Below are 26917 nucleotides of genomic sequence, written 5' to 3' on the forward strand. Positions count from 1 at the left end.
GCTATATTTTATTTGTTATATAAAAATAAAATATGACTGTTCAGAAAAAAATGTTCCCTTATTTTTTTTTTAATTTGGTCTTATAAAAATAGCCATATAACTGTCTTTTTTTATGCTGAAGAAAAAAATTGCCACCAATATGTGTATATACGAATTTGAATTACTTTTAAATATGTAAATTATAACAAATTAGGTAAATCGGATTAAACTTCAAACCATATAATAAATATAAATGTAAATGTCGGTATATTGTCGATTGAATTAATTATTGAGATATGCCCTCAAATAAAAAGCTTTCTCCTTATCCAAGTGCCAAATTATATAAGTTCCTTATAAAATAAAATGAATATAAAAATAATATTTTACTCAGGATAATTATTAAACTTAAAATATATGTAAAGAAATATGTTAACAATCCCAAATATTGTCCTATCTTTATTGCAATATTTAATTTTCTCTGTTTTAATCATACATGCATATCCCAGTTTAATTATTGATACTCTATATTATAATTTCCGAATGTTGGGCAAACACATGTTATTTTTTACACAACTTTATGCTTTTTGAATGTTTTAAAACGATATACTTATGCTTACTCATAAAAATGTAGCCATAACACAGGATGCTACATTTATTTTTTTCATCCTAGTATCATTATCTTTTTTTCTTATAATTCAGCATTACTGAAGTTTGTTGCTTTTCTTAATACTAAAAATAGAGATCATTCAAAATCAAATGCGTTTAATATTGTTCAATTTATATATAACTGTTATAACAATGAATGCCTTAATTCATCGCAGTATGTACATCCGTTGTAACTTTTTTTAATAGAAATATTATTACGACGCGATATGATAGACATGCTTATATTTCTTAGCAAACATTTTCTACATATTTATGTCCTTAAAGCATAATGCTATTTAACATTAAACTCTTGATTAAAGCACAGATTAAACAAAAATTGCATATTCATCTTCAAAAATATATAATATGTGCAATTTTCCAATAAAATGTGAATAATATATAAATGTATAAATAGCGTACATATAGGCATATTCTAGTTAAAATGAAAAATTTATAATGATATTATTAAGATAAAAAATCGTATACATTGTACAAAAATAGCAATAAAATTTTGTAGAACATATTTAGAGTTTTACAAAAATATATTTTTGCATATAATTCGTCTATATTTATACTGGAAAATAATGAATATTAATGAGGAAAAAAGGATTCCGTTATGTTGTGAAATTTGTATAAAAAATGAAAAAGATGTATCAAATGAAATAATAAAAGTAGCAGCACATAAATGGCTGTTTTCGCTCGGAATAACAATAACTTTAGGTCGTCATGACCCAAATAAGATCATGTGTGAAAAATTAAGTAATTATTGTGAATATATAGTTATTGAGCCAGCTGTGCCTATAAAAATTGTAAAGGAATATAACGAAAATTGTGAAAATAATATTTATGGGACATTATACACTACACATTACTCAGTTTATGAAGCCAATTCACATATAAGTATAAATGATAATAAAAAAGATATAGACAATATAAATATATTAAATTCCTATGGAAAAAAAAATTATGAAAATATATATAATGATAATAATTTAAATTTTAAAAAACAAAATACTTCAAATGGATTTAATACTAGCAATTTAGTTAGCTCTCTTGCTACAACACAAAGTATTGCCTATTCATTTCCTATGATTAATGATATAAAAAATAAAGACAACATCAAATATCCATCTAATTTATTATTTACTGTACCTATTATAGGGGAAAAATCAATATCTTCTATGGAAGAGGATCCAATCATTTTACCGAATTTTTGTTGTGTAGTAAATGTAGTTACATATTATAAAAATGATGATTTTATGGAAGAGCAATTTAATGAGCCAAGTGAAAATGAAGATGAAGAAAAAAAAAGTATTCCAATTTATTCCCAATATATATTACCACATCCCCGTTTTCATAAGTTATGGGACAGTTTATATTATGAAGAAAATATAAAAAGAGATTTACTCGAATATGTATCAGCTTTAATGTTATTTGCGTCGAAAAAAATCGATTGCAATTTAATCAATTATAATCATCTAGTCTTATTATATGGGCCTCCAGGCACAGGAAAAACATCCTTGTGTAAAGCCCTGGCCAATAAAATATGCATTCGTTTATCTAATATGTACACAACAGGTTGTATAGACATATAATATAATTCATTACATTTATAGTCCTTCGAAATATTAATATATATCTTTATGGCATACTACTATGTTTCTTCAATTATCTATTTTATTATATTTATATTTGCATTTAATTTACAGGAATATTGATAGAACTAAATGCTCATACATTATTTTCAAAATGGTTTAGCGAATCTGGGAAGCAAGTATTAAAATTATTCAATAAAATTAAAAAAATTATTAATGAGTATGAGGAAAACGATGTTTTCATATGCTTACTAATTGATGAAGTCGAAAGCTTGTCAGCAGATCGAAAAAAATCTATGGATGGAACAGAACCTACAGACAGTATAAGGGTTGTCAATACATTATTAACACAAATCGATTCTTTAAAATATTACAATAATACTTTATTGCTAACTACCTCCAATATGTCAGGTAGTACCATGTAATATGTGCCTACTAGAATATGTATATACAAATGTACATGGTCGAACGTATTTTCTTATGTATATATGTATGCTTTCATTTTTCAGAAATGATTGATGACGCTTTCATTGACAGAGCTGATTTGAAGCAGTTCATTGGGTTACCAAATGAAGAATGTCGATATGAAATTTACAAGGACTGCATAGGCGAATTAGTAACTATTTTCATTTTTTCTTCCCTTTTATTTGCCCATTGTTCGTTTTACTTCATATATACACGAAACATTTTATAATTGTATAGATCGAGAAAGGAATAATTAGCTATTGCTCCAAAATCCCAAGCTATCAAAGAATTACAAAATTGTTAAAAGTAAATATTCAATGAAATGTATATATATCCCAATTTTATAATTATGCATTTTTTTTCAACTTTTTCAATTTTTTTGGAATATTTTTTCACAGAATGAAAAGGAAAAATCCAAAGACGAATATGTGTAACCATTTAAATCAACTATAAATATATGTTGCTACATAAAATAAAATATTCATCTTTTTAAATTTTAAATATATATATATTAGATGTGGAAATAAATTAATGGAGTGTGCTAAAATGAGTAATGGATTTAGTGGACGGTGCTTAAGAAGGATTCCATTTCAAGCCTATGCTTATTTTTGCCAAGCTGTAATATGAAAAATATAATCATCTTGATATATAAAATAAACTTATTATTCATTATATATTCATATAAATGAAATGAAAATATTTTGATATTTTTATCATAGAATAATATTATTTTATTTTTTAGACCCTGCGCTTCTACAATTCGACAAACAATAACGAACAGAATGTCTTAATTTCATTGAACGATTTTTTGTTGGCACTTCACAAGGCTATCCAAAAGGAGCTTATGTGTAAAGATATATTATTTGATCAAAAAAATAAATAAGTTACAAAATTTGGTTTCTATTCGAATTGAAACCCAAAATAAACCCCATCGCACTGAAACAAAGTATTGAACAAGCATATCAATAAAATCGCTTTATAATTTAATATTGTTAAGGAATTTATCCATTACAAAGAAGATAAAGTTTTTTTTTTTTTATTATTTTTACTTTTACAACACCATGACTCAATATATGACTCTTTTGTTTATTCTAGCATAATTTTAATAGCATAAACAAATAGCTGTATTTAAATATAGAAAATAGTTAAACCTCATAATGAACAAAATATGTAGATCACTATAAATAATATTATTTTGAATAAATATCCCAGCATATGTCATTTTGTAAAAACTTATATATATTGGGTGCCACCCTTTTTGACAATGTGTGCATAATAAATATATTTATAAGCATAACCAATGTGTATGACAATTACAACACGGGTTATATAAAAATTATAATGCGCATCGTAGGAAACTGTTATGTGTTTCACCTTTAAATGCATATATCTAAAATAAATAGAAGGCTGCAACACATGTGTACTGTGCATATATAAACATTATGTACACATATATTATATGGTTGAAATATAAAATAAATAATATTTAAATTTGAATAAATATATATTTATGAAAACATTAAAAAAATATATTTTCTTTTCTTTATAAATATATGCCTACAAGAACGAAACGATGATGCATTTTTGGTTAACTATTGTATAGAGCACAAGCAATATCTCATGCTTTAAAATATATAAGCAGATCGAATTTGCTTAATTTACACATAGTATATTCCAATAGTATATACCATACGAAATACATTTCAATACACAGAAGCATATCATAAATATAATAATATATGATGATTATATTCTTAAATATTGCATATTTTGTAGTATCAATTATACATATTTATATGTATACTTATGTAGAGTCCTAAAATGTGTATTGCTTATTATTTTACGATATTAAAGTGTAATAATTTATCTTTTCTCTTTTCTTTTTCATAAATTTTTTGCGTGTTTAAATTCGATAAATTACACATTGTCCTTTATTTTATTGCTTTATTTTCATTTGTCATTTTTTGCATAATTGTTAATTAATGAAAATAAAAAAATAGTATTTAGCTATAAATCGCAAATACCATAAAAATTGTTCCCCAAAGAACAAGAGAATATCTAAATAATATGCACATATATAGAGAGTAATGTATAGGATATATTCATGTAGTTACCTTTATTAAAGGAATATGCATAGTGCAATTATAGACTATCCTCATATATTGCAGTATTGTGCTGAGACGTATATAAGTGTACATGTTTTTTTTTTCAGTGATACGAGAAAAAGATTTTCAGATTTATTAATCTTTTAACTATTTTGTTTACTTACTAATATTAGTTATATATTTTGTCTCTTGTGCACACAAAAAAATATATATCCATACACATATACATATTTAAACAAATATTTTAAATACTAGCATTTTGCAAGTCTTTTTTTTGTATATATCCTCAGTAATAGTGCTTTGTGCATTATCATAATAATTTTAAGTTTGCTTATAAATATTATATATTTCATTAAATAGACATCCTTTTCTTTAAAATGAATAATTTTTTAAGATAATTAAAATTTTTATAACATAATTAAATATGTTGTATATTATGGCGAGAAAAATTATTTTGTGCATATAGCATAAATTCATTTAAAAAAAAATTAAAAAAGTATGCATATAGATATTTATTTAATGATCTCATTGTATTGCAACAACATACTACCATAACCTGTACTTTTTTAGTTTCGAAAATCTATATAATTTTATATTATCATTTCTTGACCTTGTTATTTTATAGATTTATATATCTACTTTTATTATTGTATTAAAAAAATGAAAATATGTTATACTTTTAAGTTAAAAATATAAAATACAAAACAAAATAAATGAATTCAAACTGTTGGCTTTTCCTTTTATAAGTCCACGTTTATCGTTTCTTTCTCCTTTGCCCTTTCCTTTATATATAATTTTACTTATAATAATAAAAATAGCCAAAATCGAAGAGTATACTATATAAGAAATTAGTTCACGCTTACTTTCCTTTATATATTTATATAAATGTGCTTAAGACCAAACTTACATATTATGTGTGTATATTTAAACTTTGATTATTATCCTTTATTTTTTTTCTCTGGCTAATATTTATGTCCGTACATATTTTATTAACCTTTTTTTTATCAATTTTTAATATATGCATATATATAGTAATTTTAAGTATTACCTATAAATAATTGTCTTAAGATCTATGCAATTATAAATTTTTGTATAATAAATAATATAGTTATAAATGTGTTTTTGCTCATTTTTAATTTAATATTATTTTTATTGTATATATATGTTATTTTATTATATATACATTATTATCATTACGATTATTGTTGTTGTAGATTTATATTTTATTATATTTTTAAATGCACAATTAAATAACTTATTGCATATACGACATGGCAACGAATTAAAACCTTTTTTTTGTGTACTAAAATACTATATATGCATTTTTATATTTATATAAAATTTGTGTTGATTTCATCTGTATATACATAACATACACCTTACACCTATATATTTTGTTTTAACGACATTGTATTGGATATACCTATATGCATTCATATACATATAGATTACACATTTCCATATTTTTATATTTACATTTTTCTTTTTGCATATATATATTTTTTATCATATTCTTTTATTTTTTTTTTTTTTTGGGTGGAGTACCAATTACCAAAAAGGTCAAAACATAATGCTATAGCAACGCATTACAAGTTGCAACTCAACAACAAAAAAAATTAATAGGAAAAAGAATGTTACGCATATAATATATATACATTAAAATTTTTCATAGATAAACATATAATGTATGCGTTCATATAAAATATATATACATCAAATTATATCTAGAGTAAATTTTTATGTATCATATGCCCAAACAAGTAGTCTACATAATTATTTGCCTATTCATTTTTCAAAATATAAGCAAGTGTTAATGTAAAAAAGTACACAAGTATATAAATAGAGGGCGGTTTAAATTAAACCCAAATTGTTAAATGATTAATATTATGTGCATATTTTGTTTATACTATATAAAAAATAATAATATAAATTAAAAAAAATCCTATATTCAATACACCATAATATTACTATCATTGTATTATTTACATATTTTTTTGTATATCCATTTTGTTATACTAGTTGTTATTACTATGTATGTACTTATTATATAAATATACTTGTACACATATTTGACATACGTATAAATATACATGTTTCAAACATAAAAGCTTGGAAACAAAAGTAAGAATAAAAATAATAACCATTTTAATCTTCAAAATATGTGTTTCTTTATAAAGTATTCCTAATTCTTTTGCAAGTATATACTTTGCTTTTTCCATTATTAACCAATTTTACATATGCATAACCACACCGAAATATATGACTAAAACAAAATATGTATGAATAATTATGGACTTCCATTTATATGCATGCATGTATATATTTTTCCACAACTTCATTTTGTTATCCACCATAAACAATTTATCATTATTATTAATATAGGTAAAACATTGTATCGATGATGTAACGAAATGAACTTTATTTCCATATAGTAAGAATTAAAAATATGCGAAAATTATAAAGCATATTCTACTTACAAGTATCAAAAATTAAAAACATAAAACAATACTACATAATTACGTACATTCTTATGTTTTATTTATGTAACAATTTTTGCTAGTTTCAAAGTATATTGGTTTATGTTTTATTTTAAAGAAACATTTAGTTGTAAAAATATTCCTATATACACAACATTTTGCTGTTTTCTTTACATTATCATATCTATATATTTACATTATAGTAATACATAAAATATTATTATATGCGACATACGTATGCAATGTATAACATAATACTACATACTCATGACATCAATACAATAAACTCGTTTTTATAACATTACATAGTATTCAATACTTCCCTATTTTTTATACTTTATTAACAATTTTGTAAAACCAAGAAAAAAAATATATAATATATATATGTATGAAATTATTATTTGCCTAGTATATATGCCCATAAAAATTGTTTTTTCCCTATCATAGCATTTTTATTATTTTTATCATCATTTTTATTATCATTTTTATAAAAATATGTTTTACATAAAAAAATTCATATTTGCAGAATAATTATATTTAGATTATGTATATTATATTTTATAATTTAAATTTTGTGATCATAAAGTTTATTTATATATTTACATAAGAGATATATTTATTTACAACATTTTCATCTATTATATCTATACCCCCAAAAAATAAAGAAAAGTTGGATTATGCAAGAGTAGTTGTTATCAATTGTATAAGTAGTATATTATTACTTAAATAGAAAGAAAAAATCTTTATATAGTATTATTTAATTTGTATTTTATAATTGTTAAAAAAAAAATAAAAAATAAAAAAAATAATGCATTAATATTTAGTTATATATAATAGTATATATTATTATGTGCGCATATAATAATATATATATATTATCTCTACATCTATATATACAAGGGTACAGAAAAATATCTTTATGTGGTACTCTTGCAATATATTATGCATGTATTTAGTACAGTATATATATTATGGCATATACTACTACTTGGATACAGATTTTCCTATGCTATAGTTTTCATGGATATGCACTTAAATCTATTTTTCTACAAGTACATACTATTTTCTGCATATATATATTATCATTATTTTAATTTTCATGGTTTTTAATAATTTCAAATATTATATTTTTGTTACCTGAGGAAAGATAATTTAAATAAGAAAAAATATATATTTTTTTATAAAATTTATATCTATATAATTAAACATATTTATATAATTGAGTTATCTCATATTTTTAATATTTATGTAATTTTGTATCATTATATATACATTACATTCATACAAGTATAATTATAGTAACTTATTTTTTTTTATAATTGTATAGTTTTATAATTATAATATATGAAATGTATGTAAATAAAAATATATAGCCTGTTTTACTATTTTTTGTGATGAAGTATTTTGTATATATATAATAATCTATTTGCATACATACATGAAATTGTAAAAGATTAATTGTAGATTTTTATAGACTTTTATAGATTTTATGTAATGAATTTGAATAAATATCTATTTTATAGTTTTTTTTTGATTCTTTTTTTATAGTTATCCATGTCGGTTTTGATATTGTTTTTTTAATAGTTACGATCTTTATAAATTTTGTTAATTATCTTTTAATTTTCGTATTCCTCATAATTTTTTTTTTTAAACCAGTAGTTTTTTCTTTTTGTAATACTACCCTCTTGAATTTTTCATAGACTTTTTTTATAGTCATTTTTTATAGTTTTCTTTTAACAACCTAGTAAATTATATGTTCTCTACCGTATAAATATACATATGCCTGTATATACTTATATAGGAGGCGTACGAATATATATATATATATATATTACATTTTTAATATATATTTTCTTTTAAAATACATCCAAATTTTTCATATATATATTTATGTTACTGAAGTGTGGTATATAATTTGTTTTGAGAATTCATACCAATGCATTTTTAATTTTTGTATATTATGATTTTTTATTTAAACAAGTAATAAAAAATGACGACAGATTTAAATAAAAGATCATTAAGAACACGACGAAAAAAAACAATGAATTCATTTTATTATAACAATGATTATAGCAACGATTTGAATAGTGAAGATAATAAAAGTAAAATTAATTTTGTAAAAAAGAACGATGCATTATTAGGAAAAACAAAAGATAATTCAAAAAGATATTCAGATATATATGATAGTAAAAATCCAGAATTGAGTGGCAATTCAATTATGAGTGATGCAAATGTTAGCGATAATAATATTGGAATGCTTGATGAAAAAAAAACAGAATTATCAGAAGAAATGAATGCTAATAATATTAGTGATGAAGAAAGTTTAGCTAGAATACGAAATAATAGTAAAATCGACGAAGATATGATAAATATAAAAAGTGAATATAAATTAGATAATCCATCGAAAATTGATAAAAATAAAAATTATACTATTGGCAATAATATTTCTAATAAGACTAGTTGTAATAAAGGAATCAAAAATGTATCTAATGCTAATGAAAATAATTATGCTAAAATGGCTGAAAAACTACCGCATGTTGTTGGTGTAAGATTTGATAAATCACAAAATCGATGGTTATCAGGTATATGTATTAATGGAAGATGTATTAATAGATATTTTCCAGTTTATAAATATGGTTTTGAGGAAGCAAGACGTTTAGCTATACAACATAGAAAAAATTTTGAGACTGCTAATGCTGGAAATCCTAAAAAACAACAAGGCGAATCTAAAACATCCCACTTAAATCTTCTTAATATTAATTCAAAAATACCTAATGGCTTTAAAGGTAAAAAAAGATATAATAATATGTTATGCTTTCTTAATTTTTATTATTGTTCCGCATTTATGTGCTCCAACACTGTGTTATTCCTTATGCTCATTCATTTCGTTTTTCCATTTTCTCATTGTAACATTTTGGTTATTCTCTTTTTTAGATATTCATGGAAAGAACAAATTAATTTTTAAATATTTGTCATACGATTCTATTCAAAAGGAATGGGTAGTGACATACGATTATGACAGCAAAGTTTTGGTAAACAAGTTTCCAGTCGATATATACGGATATAACAATGCTTATGAAATGGCTGTTCAATGTATTAATAAGCTAACTATATGCAATCAGAATAAAATGAATAAAAGCTTAAAAAATGAAAATGGAAAAAATATGAAATATGATTTTAAAAGTACAAATTCTCAAAGTGATTTAAATGATGATGATGATGCAAGTTTTACATTACGTAAAGATAAATTAAATAAATTTATTAAAGCAAATAATGATAATAATTTATTTAATAAATTAAATATGGAAGAAAAAGATGGTATTAGTAATCGTATATCTTCTAATTTAAATAACGGACACCCTCATAATATGAACGAATATGATATTGAAACAAGTCATAACAAAATGGGGTTTGATATAAGCAATTTTAATCAAACAGAAAAAATGTTAAATGATCCTAACTTTTACAAATATGGCACCTCACCTTTAGGTAATAAAAAAAATAATAGTATCGATACTGGTAATGATTATCAGATATTGGTAGACTATAAAAAATGTGCATATAAAAATAAATTAAATATTTTATTATATATTATTTTCTTATTTTTTTAATTTCAGATAATGATGATAATAATTTATTACAAATTTATAATGAGGCATATTTAAATGATGATGAAAAAAATACATACAATATATTAAATAACATTGTTAGACGTAATAATAGTAAGAACAAACAATTGGGTAATAGAGCATTTGATCATCAAACAGATGAAGATGGTAATATTATATCTAATAATGATCTAAATAAAATAAATGTAGGTATTGATGGACTTACACATGATCAACTATCTAATGAAAACTTAGAAAATTTAAACAATAGTGAGCATTTTAAACATTATAATGATGATATAAATTCATTATTAGAATCCAACAAGATGGATAACAAATTTGAAGATGGTAAAGATGCAGATTCAATGCTTGGTGAAAAAAAAACACAAGAAAATATTAGTTATGATAGTATATTCAGTTTCAATAGAATTATTAAAAATATATTAAAAGGAAATAAAAATGAAACTAATAATGAACAGATTACCAAAGGAATTAACATAATAAAAAGTATGAAAAGAAATGATAAATTAAAAGTTCATAAATCGACCGAAGATTATGCTAGTAGTAACAATGGAGATATAGATGATGCTCCTGAAGAAAATGGTGACGAACATTATAACTTTTCAAATGGTAATGTTAGTGGTGTAAAAAGAGGAAGAACAACAAATAAAATACGACATAGAACAAAAAAGAAACAAAAAAATAATAATTATTATAATAAATACTTTATTATAAAAAATGATGAAGATGTTAATGAGGAAAATGATATCAGTATTGCTAAAAGCGTTGTTAACAATTCAAATGAAAAAAAAGGAAGTCAGCCAATTGATGGTACTGAATTAGAAGCAGGCACTAAGAATGAAGAAGTTCCTACACAAACAGAAGATAATTTGAATCAAATTGGAGAGAACAATACTCAAGTAGGTGATCAAAATGATGAAATCGAAAAAACAGAATGTGTTGATCCTAATATGAATAACGAATCGAATGAAAGCGCACAACAAAACACACCAACATTTAATGATATATCTGGTGAAAACGCAAATATAACTAATAGCTCTGACTTGAATGAAGTTGCATTAAAATTAAGTCCATGGAAAAAAGGAATCGAATGGAATCAAATAAAAAACAAATGGACATGCCAAATGTGGGATAATGATGGAAATGCAATTACTAAGCATATTTATATAAAAAATAAAGAAGGAATAGAAATTGCATATAATTATTGTGTACAAGTTCGTCTACAATCTTTTGATTATTATTTAACAAATGTATTAAACAAATTTCCAAAGATCGACGAAATATCTTATGCCCTAGAAAACCTATGTTTTATATTAACTTATAAAGATAATGAAAAAAAAAAATATTATTTTCAAGAAGAGGGAATATATAATTCTTTTATATCTTGTGTAGAATATTTAAATCAATTGAAAAGTGAAAATGAGGAAGAGTTATACAATATAGATAGTTTCATAGAAGAACACAAAGATAGCATCGCTTCAGAAAATGAAATAAATGATGATGAAAATGATAACAATGATGAAGGTAAAAAAACAAGCATCCTTCGAGAATTAGAAGATTTAATTAAAGATATGAATTACTTTGAACATAAAAAAACATTATTTGATAATATGTGTGAAGAATCAAAAACTGCTTATAGCATAAAACCATGGGTAAAAGGAATTGTATGGGAAGAAAAAGTGAAAAAATGGATTGTGTTTTTTAAAGATAAAAATCAAAATCTTCGAATTAGCTTCTTTAATCCATGTGATTATAATAATGATGTAATAATGTCTTATAATAAATGTTGTGAATATTTTAACCAAATAAAAGAATCAAATAATTTTGATGAAAACGCAGAAGAATTTTCAGAAAGTATTCGACAATTTATTAAAAGTATCGAATTTGATAAAGTAATTGATTATAGTAAAAACAATTATAATCATAATGACAAAAATGGCAGCGCAAGTTCAGCTAGTAGTAATATTAGTAATGATAGTTCTAAAAATATATATAAAAGAAAAAAAAAAAAAAAAACTAGTTCATATAATGAGGATTCTCATGATTTAGCTGATCCATCACAATATAGAAAAAATAATAATCAATTAGGAAATACAAAATATCGAATAAGTATTAACAATATAGATAAAAATTTATATAATAGTTATGAACCATCAAATGACGAAATGGGAATGCTAGATTATAATTCACCAGTAGATTATAAATATTTTAATGGAAACGATTTTTATAATAATAGTATAAATGGTAAAGCAAAACATGAAAAAGGTTCAAAAAGAAATCAAAAAAATAAATTAAAAAAAAACATGCTTGATGATATTGATATTGAATCAACAAACAACGATGAAATGAAAAAAAAATATTTAAATTTTGATGATAATAATAGTAATATAAATAATGATTATTCAATTGGAGATAGAAGTTTTAAAATGGATTATTCTGAATTTGAAAATAATACAAAAGAAAATCCAATGAATGAGTATGGAGATTCAAATGCATATTTTAGAGACGATCTTTTATCACCTTCTTCTAATCGTACAGTCGCAAGAGATACGCCATTTGATTCAAATAATGGAAATCATAGAATTGGAAATAATAATTATAACATGCTTGGAATAAATACTATAGATTGTAATAGTAGCGATATAATAAATGGAAGTTCAAGTGAAAGATGCCCAAATGAAATGAATATGATAAAAGATGGAGGAAGTGATATATCCGGGGCTATGCCTTATGGAAAAGGATCAAGAAATTCTGATAAATATAGTAATATGGATAGTAAATCTATCAATAAAAGCACTGAAAAATTAGATACTCTTTTAGATGGAGGTGCAAATGTTCGATTACCAAAAAGTGAAATCTTAAATCAAGCTGCAAGCTTACCAAAATTACAAGGTATGTTTTTTGATAAAAGAAGAAATTATTGGACTGTTAGTGTATGCGGTTTTAGAAAATCCTTTGGAGTTAGAACAAGAGGTGTTTATCAAGCATATAAATTAGCTGCTGAGTTTAGAAATCGAATTTTAGAAACAAATAAAGGAAAATCCTACCCTCAAAAAAGCTCATCAGTGGCAAATAGTTATAAATATAATTTAAAAAATGTTAACGGATTAACTAAAGAAGAAAAAGCAAACCTTTTACGAGACACAGAATCTCTTCAAGCATCATCAGGAGTAGAAAATTCATATAATAATAAAAGAAATCCATTAATTGGCATGAATAATAATGATAAAGATTTATTATATACACCTAGTGATAGACGAAACAGTTTTAATATTAAGGATACGGATGGAAGTGTTATAAATGAAAATAACAATAATGATGCATCAAATATTTATGACTATTTATTAGAAAATAAAATGAATTCTAATATTTTAAATAATAGCAACTTATTAAAGACAACCTATTTACCTAGTAGTGCAGCCAATAGTGTAAGTCATGATGAAAATTATTCCGATATGGTATATGAAGAAAGAATAAATTCTACTGGTAAATCAAAGAAAAAATTGGATAGAAAATATAAATCTAGCAATAATATGGATCCCAATTTTATGAATTATATGAATGATGGAACATATGATATAAGAGATGATAAAAATAATAACTCCTTATTTAAAAAATCAGGAAGTGACAACACTAATATCTCACCAAGTAATACAGCTGTTAGTAATTTAGGATCAGGCCCCAATTATTTTCCTAATAATATGTACGAAATAGATAACACACATAATACTCTCGATTATTACATTAAGAGTGAAAATACTGCAAATGGATTAGGAAAATCAGAAGATTTAAAAAATATGAAAAATAACAATTATAATCAAAATTCACCGTTTTTAAAAGGTGATATTAGAAATAGTGAAGGTATAAATGAAAATAATATCTATTCTAAAAATTTAAATAATGCGGATTATGAAGATACACAAAATTTAATGAATAATAAAATGAACTCTCATAATTTAGAAGATAAACTTAATCGACCTTATTCAAATAATATGCTATATAATAATTCGGAAAATAATAACTATGAAAATACTAGCATTCATATAAATGGTAAAGATGATATATACAAAAATTATAATTTAGATGGAGAAAATAAAATGTTTAATTTAAATACAATAATTGATGAAACAATAGAAGAAAGAGATATAAGAATAAATAAAGAAGTTAATAAATGCAAATTTGTAGATGGATTAATATATGATGAAGCTAACAAATGTTTTAGAATTAAAATTAATGGATATAGAAAAGCTTATTCTGTTATTAGAAGAGGTGTAAAAGAAGCTTATAAATTAAGTATTGAAGCTATACAACAAATTAAAAACCAATCAAAAGGAAATAATTATAATACTTCCGAACAACCACAAATCAATTCAAATAATTTAACTCATTTCTACAATTCTAGTTCAGAAACATCCAAACATGGTTACGGTTATAATTATCAATACATTAAAAACAAACAGGGTGCTCAACAAGAATGTGGAGAAGACATTTTTGAAAATTATGCAGACCAAAGAAATGCCAACAAAAATAGTAATCCATATATGGATGCCATTGGAAGACGAAATTTCTCTAGCGATAAAAAGGTAATATATTACTCTTCCCACTTTTTACACATATTTTCGAAAAATTCAAAATTTATAAAGTCCTATAAGTGCATTTTCATGTTTTCACAATATACCAAAATATATTTACATTTTTTTTTTTTTTTATTTTACCTTTTAGAACAAAGACGAGGCTTCTTTCCCTATTTTAAATATCGACGACAATTACTACGAATTACTTAAAACGGCCATAATAATTTGTTTGAATGATATTCTTATGAACTCTATTCCTAAAATTTTTCATTTATATAAAAATTTAAGTATAACAGAGGATGTTAAAATTGAAGATATTTTAAATGTAGAAAGAAAAAAGAAAGAACAATCCTTAAAATATCATATAGAATATACTCAAAATTCTATAGGAGTATCATCACTTATTCCGTATCTCAAACTATTTAGTACTGAAATTTTAAACAATATTTTACCATCAGCTCAATCTCTAGAAATTCAAAGACTTATTATTCATTCCCTTGATTTACAAGCTTATAATACATCATGTTGAAAAAAATGTAAAGTTCAAAAAATTGGAGTTATTAAATTATGTAATTAATTAAAATATATACCTTTTCATATAATATATGTTATATTTAATTAAATTTTTCAAGTAGTGAAAAAAATACATTTTTTCTTTGTCTATATACATAATTCTATATTAAAGATTTTGCATAATTTCTTTTTCGTTGCAAATTCTCATTTTTTCTAACTAATTATTTGTTTTATTTTTTCGATGTTTTTTATTTTTTAAGTTTTCATAATCTATATTAAATGTTATCATATTGTAATTAATTATAATATATATTATATAAATATTTATTACTTTAAAAGTTTATATCTCTTATATTTATCCTCGTTTTTTTAGTTATAGTTTTTTTATATATAAAGTAATGAGTACGTATTTATAATATATATAACATAGATATATATATATATATTAATAAAAAGACTTTTATAATTTAATTTTTTAAACGCTGTAGTTAAGTAATATTTAAGTTAACCATCGAATTATATTCACATCAAAGAAAAGGGAAAAACTAAATAGTCTTTTGGTTATATATCCTTTATAAATATATCTAAACGATCCATGAGAACTTTTTTACAAATCCTGCATTAATACTCAAAAAATTGTACCATATATATGTGTATGCCTATAATTGAATAAATAAAAATGTAAAATCATCCTGCATATATCTTGTTATACAACCTACTTGATATGAAAATTTAAGGGTACATTTTGGATGAAATAATGTCAAAAATGTTCTTTATTTTGACCAGTTAAACGTTTTTATAAATTATATTTGAAAATAATGTAAAATGATAAAAATTAAGAAAAAAATTTGAAACTTAAAAATAGTAGCCATACCAATAAAATATATGCCCCCCCTTATTTAAAAATATCTATAACATATTTTTTTTTTAAATATATTTTACAAAAAAAAAATACACAATTGAAATATTTCGTTGGTACAATATTAGTATTTTATTTCATATTATAGCAATATAAACATCCTAAAAAAATTAATACATGATTTTTTATGATTTTTAACAATTTATATCTATTATGAAATAAAAAAATAAGTAGCAAAACTAATATATAAATGCATATACCTTATAGATTTATGGATATGCAAAATTATAGTTTAAGTTGAGTGAAAAAAAAAAGAAATACCTCACAAATCAAAGAATATAAAACGAAGAAATGTAAATATAATGCTAATTTTGTACAAATGATAATATTAGAAAAAGATAAAATCAATCGGAAAAATAAGTAAAGATAGTCCTAATAAATTGTTTTCCATTTTTTCATCATCTTCTTGGCATACTTTGGATTTGTTTAATTATTTTTTTCTTAATCTATGAAATAGTTTAAAAAATGTAAACAATGGAAATTCAACACCCAGTTTTAAATATCCTTATCAACAAGTACAAAGATTTGTATGACATGCTGTCCTGCAAAACTCATATAATTTTACTACCCGAATCGAAGATGCTTTTAAATGCAGATATAAATGTAGAGTTCATTAAAAAATGTATATTTTTAAAAAGTCATTTAAAAAATATATATGTAAACTTATGTGATCAATGCATAGAAATTGATACAAAATGTGTTTACACAAATTATGGTTATGAAGAGAATAGAATATGTGATATAATAAAAATCGAAACAAATCCTAATTATAATTTTTTTAAAATCATTTTTATTAATATACCACTAGAAGGTGATAAATATGAAGATGATTTTTCCACAAATAGTATGAGTTATAATAATAATTCATCAAAATATAAAAATGAGATTAATTTGTTTTTTCATAAAAATCAAACTTCTAAAGAATATTTACATGCACAATTGTCTCAGTTTGTTTGCTCATATATAATTGTTAAAGGTTATGAAAATTATATAGGTAAAAAAATTGTAAATATAGTAGACCAAACCCTAAAATTACAATCAAATTCAAATGACAGAATTTCTGGAAAAGATATTAAAAATATGTTAATTAAATATACCTATTCATATTTATATGATTTTATATGGAAACAGTTAATTAAAAATTATCAAAATATAGAACTTAAAATTCAGAACAAAATTGAATATCTAAGAAAAGATATAAATGGCTTTTTGGAGGATGTCAATCTAAAGCATATAAATATGTTTCATATTGAAGCCCTTTCTTTTCACGTTAAACAGGTTTAAAAATATAATAATTTCCTATGAATTTCTATATATCATATGATATGCGATACATATAACATTGTGCACTAACTTATTATACTATGTATATTCTCTTAATCATGGTATAATACCAATTTAGCACAACTCACCTACATATGTATGTTCTTTTTTTTGTAGATCGAAAAATGCGTGGATCCATATGATAAAATTGTAATTTTGGACAACATAAGTCAGTTAATATGCGAAATAATTTCAAGTACAAATCATGATTTAAAAAAACAAAAAATAGCCATTTATGATATTAATAGTGATAGTCTAATTTCTATTATTGTTGCTGCTATTTCTTATGGGCAAATAAAAAATATAATAAGTCATTCTATTCATTTACATATGTACATAGAAAATTTAAATGATTCCGAAAAAATTGATAAACTCTCTTTTATATTTACTATTTTTCATTCATCAATTATGTACCTTTGTGATATGAAAATTTCATAAACAGTTATTTGTCATTATTTTTATTGTTACCGTTTTTATTGGTTTTACCATTTGTTAACTTTTTTTTTTAATATATTTATAATTATCTCTTTGGTGAAATAAGTCTAACAACATTTTTAATGAAACGCTGTGTTTATAAATAAAGCAAATACTCATATGTGTATATTTGCACTCACAAATGCATATATATACACATATATTGATACATAACACAGAACAAAAAGTAAACAAATAAGGGTGCTAAATATTTAAAAATTGTGTAATTAAAAAAAAAAAATTATTTCATAAATTTTCTTATTTATGCAAAATTAAAAAATATAATATAAGAATGAATCGTTGTGAATATATGTAGCTAGACTACATTTTTTATAAGCAATTTCATCACATCGTTAGGTTTTTTTAAATATTTATATATAATGAATAAATACCGTGAAAAAATATACAAAAATATATACTGCATATCATAAGACAGAAGTGCATATATATGTATGCACATAGATGTATAAGACTTATATGGACAAAATCAAAGAGTCATCATCCATATTCTATAAAAAGTCATTTATATATACATATATTTTTTTATTCTATTTTTTAAACTTTTTACGGTCATTTATATTTTTTATTGAATCCTTAACGTTAAACTTATTAAATATTTCCAAGGCGTTATTAATTTCACACAAGACATTATTTAAATAGTTAAACATATGAGAAGTAAAAATCGATGATTTATTTGTAGCATAAATACTAATCATATTTTTTAACATTTCATCACTTAAATTATCATTAAATTCAAAATTGTTATTATTAAATTTATTATTGTCATCTATAAGTTTGTTAGGTATATTATTTGGATTGGGATCACCCATATTGTATATATTATTATCTCTTTTCCCTTCTATTCGCTTTTTACGATAATCATTTATTATTATATTATTTTCTTTATTTTCTATCTGGTCACTATTAGCAGAGCATGTATTATTAGAATTATTTTTTAACAAAACATCATCGTTTGTTCTTAATAAATGTGATAGTTTAAAACCTAAGCAATGCACATTAATATTATTATACCCATTATAACCATCACAATTTGTATTGCTTTCATATATACTATTAATATCATTGTCTTCATTTACAATATCATCTATTTCTTCTGGAATATTCTGGAAGTCTCTCTGACAAAATTTATCAGTTATATTACTATTGCTACTATTACAAATATTGCTTGTTTTTTTTTCGTACAATTTTTCCTTTACATAAGATTCATTTCCTTCATAATGATCCTTATAGCTTCGATCTTTTTCATCAATAAATGTACAATTTGTTCCAATACATGATGACAAAAACATGTCTGCATCATCTCCATGTGGCATCCTTTTTTCGAATTTATTACAAGCTTTTGAAAAACACAAATTATTATAATCCTCTTCTTCCCCATTAGCATATCTGTTCATATTACAATTATTATTCATGTAGTAGTTATTTGCATAGGTGTTATTATTATTCCCAGCCATAATATTGCTTATTTTCATATTAGCATTGTTAATGCTGCTAGCCGATTTACCCATCTCGATGTGCTGATACCCGTGTATACTCTCAGGTTTAAGGCCAATATCGGGCATTATTATATTGTTACTAGTACGATCATCATTTTCATTTAATATATGTTTATTTATAAACTCCTTTCCCCCTAAATCGCTATTATTACTATTATTGTTGTTATTAGCATTATTACTATCATATGTAAACAAATCTAGCATTTCTTCAAACGAATTTTCTCCCAATTTTTCTGAAAATTTATTGTCAAATAAAAACTGAGGTAGTAAATTGCTATAGTTCTTCTCTTGCATTAACAAATCTATATTCATATCACCTGATACATTGTCTTCTTTTTTTAAATCAAAGCTATTGTATCTATCTTTTTCATGGCCATAGTCGAACCTATTGTAATAGTCGCCATTTATTGTATCATTTGTTGTTTCGCTAATAGTTTTTTGAAGCTCTGAATAATTGTTTCCACAGTTTAAATTTTCAAGACTTTTGAATCCCATGTTTTCCTCATTTTGTCTATAAAAACTGCTGACATTCGTTACTCCCAATTGATCAACGCTAGAACATCCTAGTTCATCATTATTATTATATAGCCAATTATTAGGATCTTTATGAATATAAGATGTGTTGTCATTTTCTGAAATGAAATAAGATGAATCATTAGCATTAAAAGCTGAAATATTACTTGAACTGTTCAAGTTTATTGTATTTTGATTTAATATATCTTCAGTATTTATAGGTAAACAACCACTAGGTGCTATTTTTTTACCTTTCCATTTAGCTGCATTTAATAATTTTGTTCTTAATTTTTTTTCCTCTTTATTTTCAGGAAATCGAACTTCCAATGGCTTATGAGCCCCTGATAAAATGATTTTGTTATTCAAATTTTTTATTGCATTTATGGCTTCTTTCATATTATAAAAAGTAACAAATCCAGATCCTCGCGACTTACTTCTTCTATCTTTTAATATTATTAATGAATCACATTTTCCAAAATTACTAAACAAAGTATGCATGTCTTTTTCTGTTGTTATTGGTGCTAAATTACCGAAAAATAATTTTATTACAATATCATCATTTTCATTTATCTCATTCACTTTAATCGTAGTGCTATCCTTTGATTTCATTATATCATAAGGCATATTCATGTTTACATCTTCGAACATAGACATCTGTTTTAAAAATAGCATATTATCACCACCATTTTTATTATGTATTCCATTAGACATTGCATTTGTTATATTATTAGAGTTGTCACTAAGCATGGCATTGTGCATTTCACTATCTGTAACATTCAATAGTACACTGTTCGTGTCATTATAAAGGCCATTATTCGCATCACTATGTAATGCACTAACTATGCCTGTAGATATTGAATTATTTACACCATTATTCCCATTGTTATCATGCATAAAACAACTAACGTAATGGGTATCTCTTCTTTCATTTAATGTGTAATTCTCAAAATTATCCATATCATTTTTGTTTTGATATGTATTTTTTTTTGAAAATACATTTTTCATTAATGAATTTGGTATTTTAATGCCATCCATTTGAACATTACTGATATGTGTATTCATATGATCATTTGAATAGTCTTTATTATACATAAAATTTTCATTCGTATGTATAAAATTATTACTATGCATTGTTTGGGGTATATAATTAACATTTTGCAATAATATATCATTATTATTTTGTAACAAAAAGGCGTCTTTTAAGTTATCATTCGAAATATTACTAGTTTCTTCATTCGTATTTATACTACTATAAATATAATCTTTACGCATATGACTTTGCTCGCTATTTATGTCATCCATCAATAGTTCGTTCATATTATTTTCATTAAAATAATCATCTTTCGTATTATTTCTAATTATTTTATTATTTTTCTCCATAAAATTTATATTTTTTATTTTATTTGATATTAATTCCTTTCTATGAACACCTTTGCAGAAATTAATTCTTAAAACATTGTCTTTCCTTGCATTAATGCTATCAATATTGTTAATATGGTTATTCCTAATATTATTATCATTACGATTAATGAGAGAATTGTTATTGATGCTACAGATATTCTTATTAATATTTTTGCTATGGTTGCTGTTATTTTTATACTCTCCTTTTCTGAAGCACTCCTTTTTACCATCCGATTTTTCCAAATTCTCAATAGTAAAATAATCATCATAAATCATATTATTTGCATATATTCTTTCATCGGTATTGCTTCTCAAAAAAAATTCTGATTTATTTTTTATGTGTTCTATATTGGGGTAGAAATGTCTTTGATTGCTATTCAGGTAAAAAATTTCTTTCAAATTGTTGTATTTTTTTAACTTGCTTGGGTTATTTTCTATTCTATGAATTTTGCAATTTTCTTTCTTTTCATGGAGATTTTTTGGGCTTATTTGCATTATATTCTTGGTATCACATCTGTACATATTATTGCCACTCATTCTATAACTGTTCATATTATTAACACCTATATTGTTATTAATATTATTACTTATGTCCCTATTAGGCCCTTTACTAAATGCATTACTGAATGCACTGTTTAGAGAATTATTCTGGGGTATTTTACTTTTAAAATCATTTATATATGAATTCTTGTCTCTATATTCCTTCTCAATATCTTGATTATTAAAATGATGATCTACATTATCATTTCTATTTTGGTTATTCATTTTTTCCCCATCTTTCATTGAAACTAAATTATTTTTTTTTATATTATTAAATTCATTATGGCTGAACACATTCATATTTATATTTTCCACAACATTATCATTATTTCTATTCACTTCATATTTATTACATTCGTTATTATTTGCTGAATAACTTAGCTTTTCTTCATTTGTAAAAATAAAATTTTCGATTTTCTGATTTATTCTTTTATTTTCCTGAGACTCTCCATAAAAGAATTCATGTTTTAATAAATTCTTCTTTTCATTTAATAGTGTCTCAACTATTTTGTTTTCATCTTCATAAGTTATTTCATTTTTTTTTCTGCCATTATTTGTGCCATTTTTATGATCATTCATTATTGGCTCATTTTGAATTGCATGGGTTTTTTGCCCAGGCAACACTACAGCATTATTATTTTTACCATTAGCATTCTTATAATTTATGCAATTATTATAATTGCTATTGGGGTAATTTCCATAATTGCTATAATTTTTAGGTCGTTTTAATTCAATATCATCCTTACTATTGTTAGAAAATTCTTTTTTATTTTGAACTTCTGCATTGGTTGTCGCATATTTATAGTGACAACTATTTTGTAGATGACTTTCTTCTGTGTTTCTATATGACTTCATAGAATTTGCATTAAGTGTTCTAGTTATTTCCCTATGTATATATTTTCTTGACTCTTCAAAATGTTCATTATCATTATGATTGCTATTATCAATAAATTTCTTAAAATTAGGATAATTTAAAAAATCTTCATTCATATTGTCACTTGAGCTATTTTCATTTGGCTCATAAAATGTGCTCTTCATTTTTATCAATAAAAAGGTTGCAAAAAAATGAATGAAAAAAGGAAGTATAAAGGGAAAACTGTAATATATAAAATACAAAATATATAAAATCTAGAGATGCATTGTATAAAAGAAAAAAATAATAAGCAACTATGAAATACAAAAATAATGGAATAATACAAAAATTATGTGCAATTGTGTCTAAGTATGCATATGATAAGTGTAAATCAATACAATACTATTTTAATAATATACTTTATGTATCGTCTTAATTTATGAATATTCCGACAACACTTAAATTCTACATTATTAAAACACTCTATTTATTTAATGCATCATAAATATGTTCTAAAATGTTTGTAATATTAATATCAATATTAATATATATATATATATTTGCATTATAGCAAAAATATACTTAAATTATCACATACTATAAGAAAATGGTGATATATACACACCTATCTATACTTATGGTCGATTATGTAGGCTTATGTTTTAAACTATACATTAATATATGCGTATACATTATCACAATGTTTATACATACATGCATACATATAATTATATGCTAGATATTCATATAAGGCTCAACATTATATGTGTGTAAATTTTCCCCATATATATGTGCAAATGAAATAGATGGGAATAATTGTCTCATAAATGATCTCTATACAGAATCGCTTTATGGTTATTTTCTTATATCAATCTTCTTTATACATATCCACAAAATGTGAATAAATGTAATTAACAGTATATATAAAAAATTATTATAAAAGTGTTTATATGCATATACGTATAATAACAATATAAATATAGTATTTCAAAAAACATGCACTGTACAAAATTAGATAATATCGACCCTTCAAATAGGGAATACAATAATAAAAAATGTGAAATATATATAATTCATGAATAGTTATAAATATATATGTAGACTTGTGTAAAATAATATAAAGTGGATACCAAGAAAATCATTTTTATTTTATATTTTACTTTCAAGGTATATATTATTCAATAAACATATGCAATCAAATTGGTCATAGATCACGTTGATCGAAAATGTATTAAATTATTATAATATATATATAATGAACCACACACACACATACACACTTAATATAAATAAGCATATTAATATTTATAGAATAAAACTGTTTACAAAAAATATAGAAAATCTTCCAAAAAAAAAAACAATAAAATAAAATTAAAAAATATACTATTTTATATTATCATTTAGTATATTTTTATATAAGAAAAAAATATTGAATAATTTTTTGTAAAAACTAAAGAACAAATTAGTGTACAAATATCTACAAAGATTGCTTTACACATAAATGAAAAAGTGAACAAATAAATGATCAAATTGGGGGTATATGCAAAAGAAATAAGCAAAAATTAAGAGAAAATAATAATAATAAGTTCATAAAAAAATGCAGAAAAAAAATTGTGAAAAAATTAATGGAATAAAATACTTCAGAAACAATTATATCTGAACATACAGATTAACAACCAACATAAAGGCTTGCTTCATTCTGTGTATTTTATATGCATTGGGGGAATATGTATTATGTTTCTAGCTGATATTATAAATTAAAACATATCTACCATGAAATCTTAAACCCTTATTTAAAAATATAAAACTATTATATGTAGTATTATAATAAAAATATATGAAAAAGTTAATGGGGAAAAATTATAAAAATACATAAATAAAACAATGCTTATATATATTTTTTTTTCACCATAAAAAACACATTTACAAAAATCATAGGTATTTTGTAAAATATTTCAAATATACAGAATGTGAAATATTGAAAAAAAAAATAAAGCATATATAAGAGGAAAAAAATTGATAATAAGAGAATGTTGTATTATATAGAAGTACAATAAATAAATAAAATAAAAAATCGTCCTCACATGCATAAATATATAATAAGCATTATTATATTTATATTGTCAACATATATTTTTTTTATAAACTATGTAGAAAAAGGCAATTTAAACCCTTAAAAAATATATGCTATTGTATAGAGTCAATAATATACACAGGTATTCATACAAATCTATATATGCATACATGTTACATATCACAAACATAAAACCCATACATTACACATGCTAATATTTGTAAAAGAAATCAAAAGAACAAAAAGGCTTGCTTGTAAAATTATGAACATAATATTATATATATGTAAATATTATGTAGTAAAAAAAAATTATTTATTATGCCGATTATGTGTTATGTGCCACCTTCAAATAGCTTTATCTATTTTATATAAAAAATTTAAGTAAAATAAAAAAATACATTCAGAAAAAGAATAATAATAAAATAAAAATAAAAAATTTATAATTTGTGAATAAAAAAGCCATATAATAAGTTTTAAAAAAATTCAAAGTTTAGCTACCTATATATTTGTTCATACAATTGTAAAAAAAAAAAAAAGTAGCGGCGTGTCATTATGCTGAAAACGGTAAAATACGTGTGCGCATACATATATTTATATAAAATTTAAAATGCTTAAATAAGAATTAATTATCAACACAATTTTATTAATAACACCATAGTTTACTAATATATAATCCTTAGTATGTTTATTTTCCATCATAAATACATATTTTCCAAAACCATAGAACTATAACTTTAAATGTTGTTTAATTTATGACAATAAAAAAAAAATATAGCTATTTACTCATAAATTACACAGTTATATATGTTACTTTAACAATCAATCATTGTATACATACTCTTTTTAGGACCATATAAAGATTGGTTGTATATATATAATACATTGCTTAGACATTTTTTTTTTTTTTTTTTTCGTAAATTTTTTTTATTATTTCAAAAATATATTATTTTATGGCTAGATTTTTTTTCATAATTTTTTTTTTTTTATTTTTATTTAAGGAACAACAACATACAAGCTTGAGGTTACTATAAATTAATTAAATATGTTAAAATAATGTAAAAGTAATGCCTTTTCAACATCATTTTGTTTTTTTATTATAATATATAATTATATTGCGTTTTTTTCGAATTAGAGGGAAGTAAATTCCAAAAAAATAAAAAATGCTATTTAAATAATATTAGCTATTAAAATATAAATGCATATAGAAACAATACAATGTGTTAGCATACATATTATTCAGAAAACAAATTGTGGAATATAATATTATATTATATGGAGAAAAAATCAATTTAATAATTTTATTTAAAAAACATTTTATTGT

The 26917-nt window shown here is 22.9% G+C and overlaps 4 protein-coding genes across 4 annotated transcripts; 3 read left to right on the forward strand and 1 right to left on the reverse strand.

Annotated features, from left to right (window-relative positions):
* Positions 1 to 1208: 1208 nt before the first annotated feature.
* Positions 1209 to 3567, forward strand: PCHAS_0710800 (AAA family ATPase, putative; the record flags this gene model as incomplete). The annotated part of the gene is made up of 7 exons (XM_016797643.1): positions 1209 to 2202; positions 2334 to 2630; positions 2729 to 2835; positions 2922 to 2990; positions 3083 to 3114; positions 3200 to 3302; positions 3427 to 3567. 7 exons carry the CDS (start codon positions 1209 to 1211, stop codon positions 3565 to 3567), a joined length of 1743 nt encoding a protein of 580 aa, XP_016653577.1.
* A 5689-nt stretch (positions 3568 to 9256) lies between these two features.
* On the forward strand, positions 9257 to 15998 carry PCHAS_0710900 (AP2 domain transcription factor, putative; the record flags this gene model as incomplete). Its single annotated transcript, XM_016797644.1, has 4 exons — positions 9257 to 10052; positions 10201 to 10755; positions 10884 to 15478; positions 15618 to 15998. The coding sequence occupies 4 exons, from the start codon at positions 9257 to 9259 to the stop codon at positions 15996 to 15998; spliced, it is 6327 nt and encodes a 2108-aa protein (XP_016653578.1).
* A 1377-nt stretch (positions 15999 to 17375) lies between these two features.
* Positions 17376 to 18662, forward strand: PCHAS_0711000 (VPS9 domain-containing protein, putative; the record flags this gene model as incomplete). Its single annotated transcript, XM_738606.2, has 2 exons — positions 17376 to 18179; positions 18342 to 18662. The coding sequence occupies 2 exons, from the start codon at positions 17376 to 17378 to the stop codon at positions 18660 to 18662; spliced, it is 1125 nt and encodes a 374-aa protein (XP_743699.2).
* Positions 18663 to 19246: 584 nt separating this feature from the next.
* Positions 19247 to 23707, reverse strand: PCHAS_0711100 (RNA-binding protein, putative; the record flags this gene model as incomplete). The annotated part of the gene is made up of 1 exon (XM_729107.2): positions 19247 to 23707. One exon carries the CDS (start codon positions 23705 to 23707, stop codon positions 19247 to 19249), a length of 4461 nt encoding a protein of 1486 aa, XP_734200.2.
* Between the last annotated feature and the right edge of the window lie 3210 nt (positions 23708 to 26917).

Source organism: Plasmodium chabaudi (genome assembly GCF_900002335.3).
Source record: "Plasmodium chabaudi chabaudi strain AS genome assembly, chromosome: 7".
Lineage (NCBI taxonomy): Eukaryota > Apicomplexa > Aconoidasida > Haemosporida > Plasmodiidae > Plasmodium > Plasmodium chabaudi.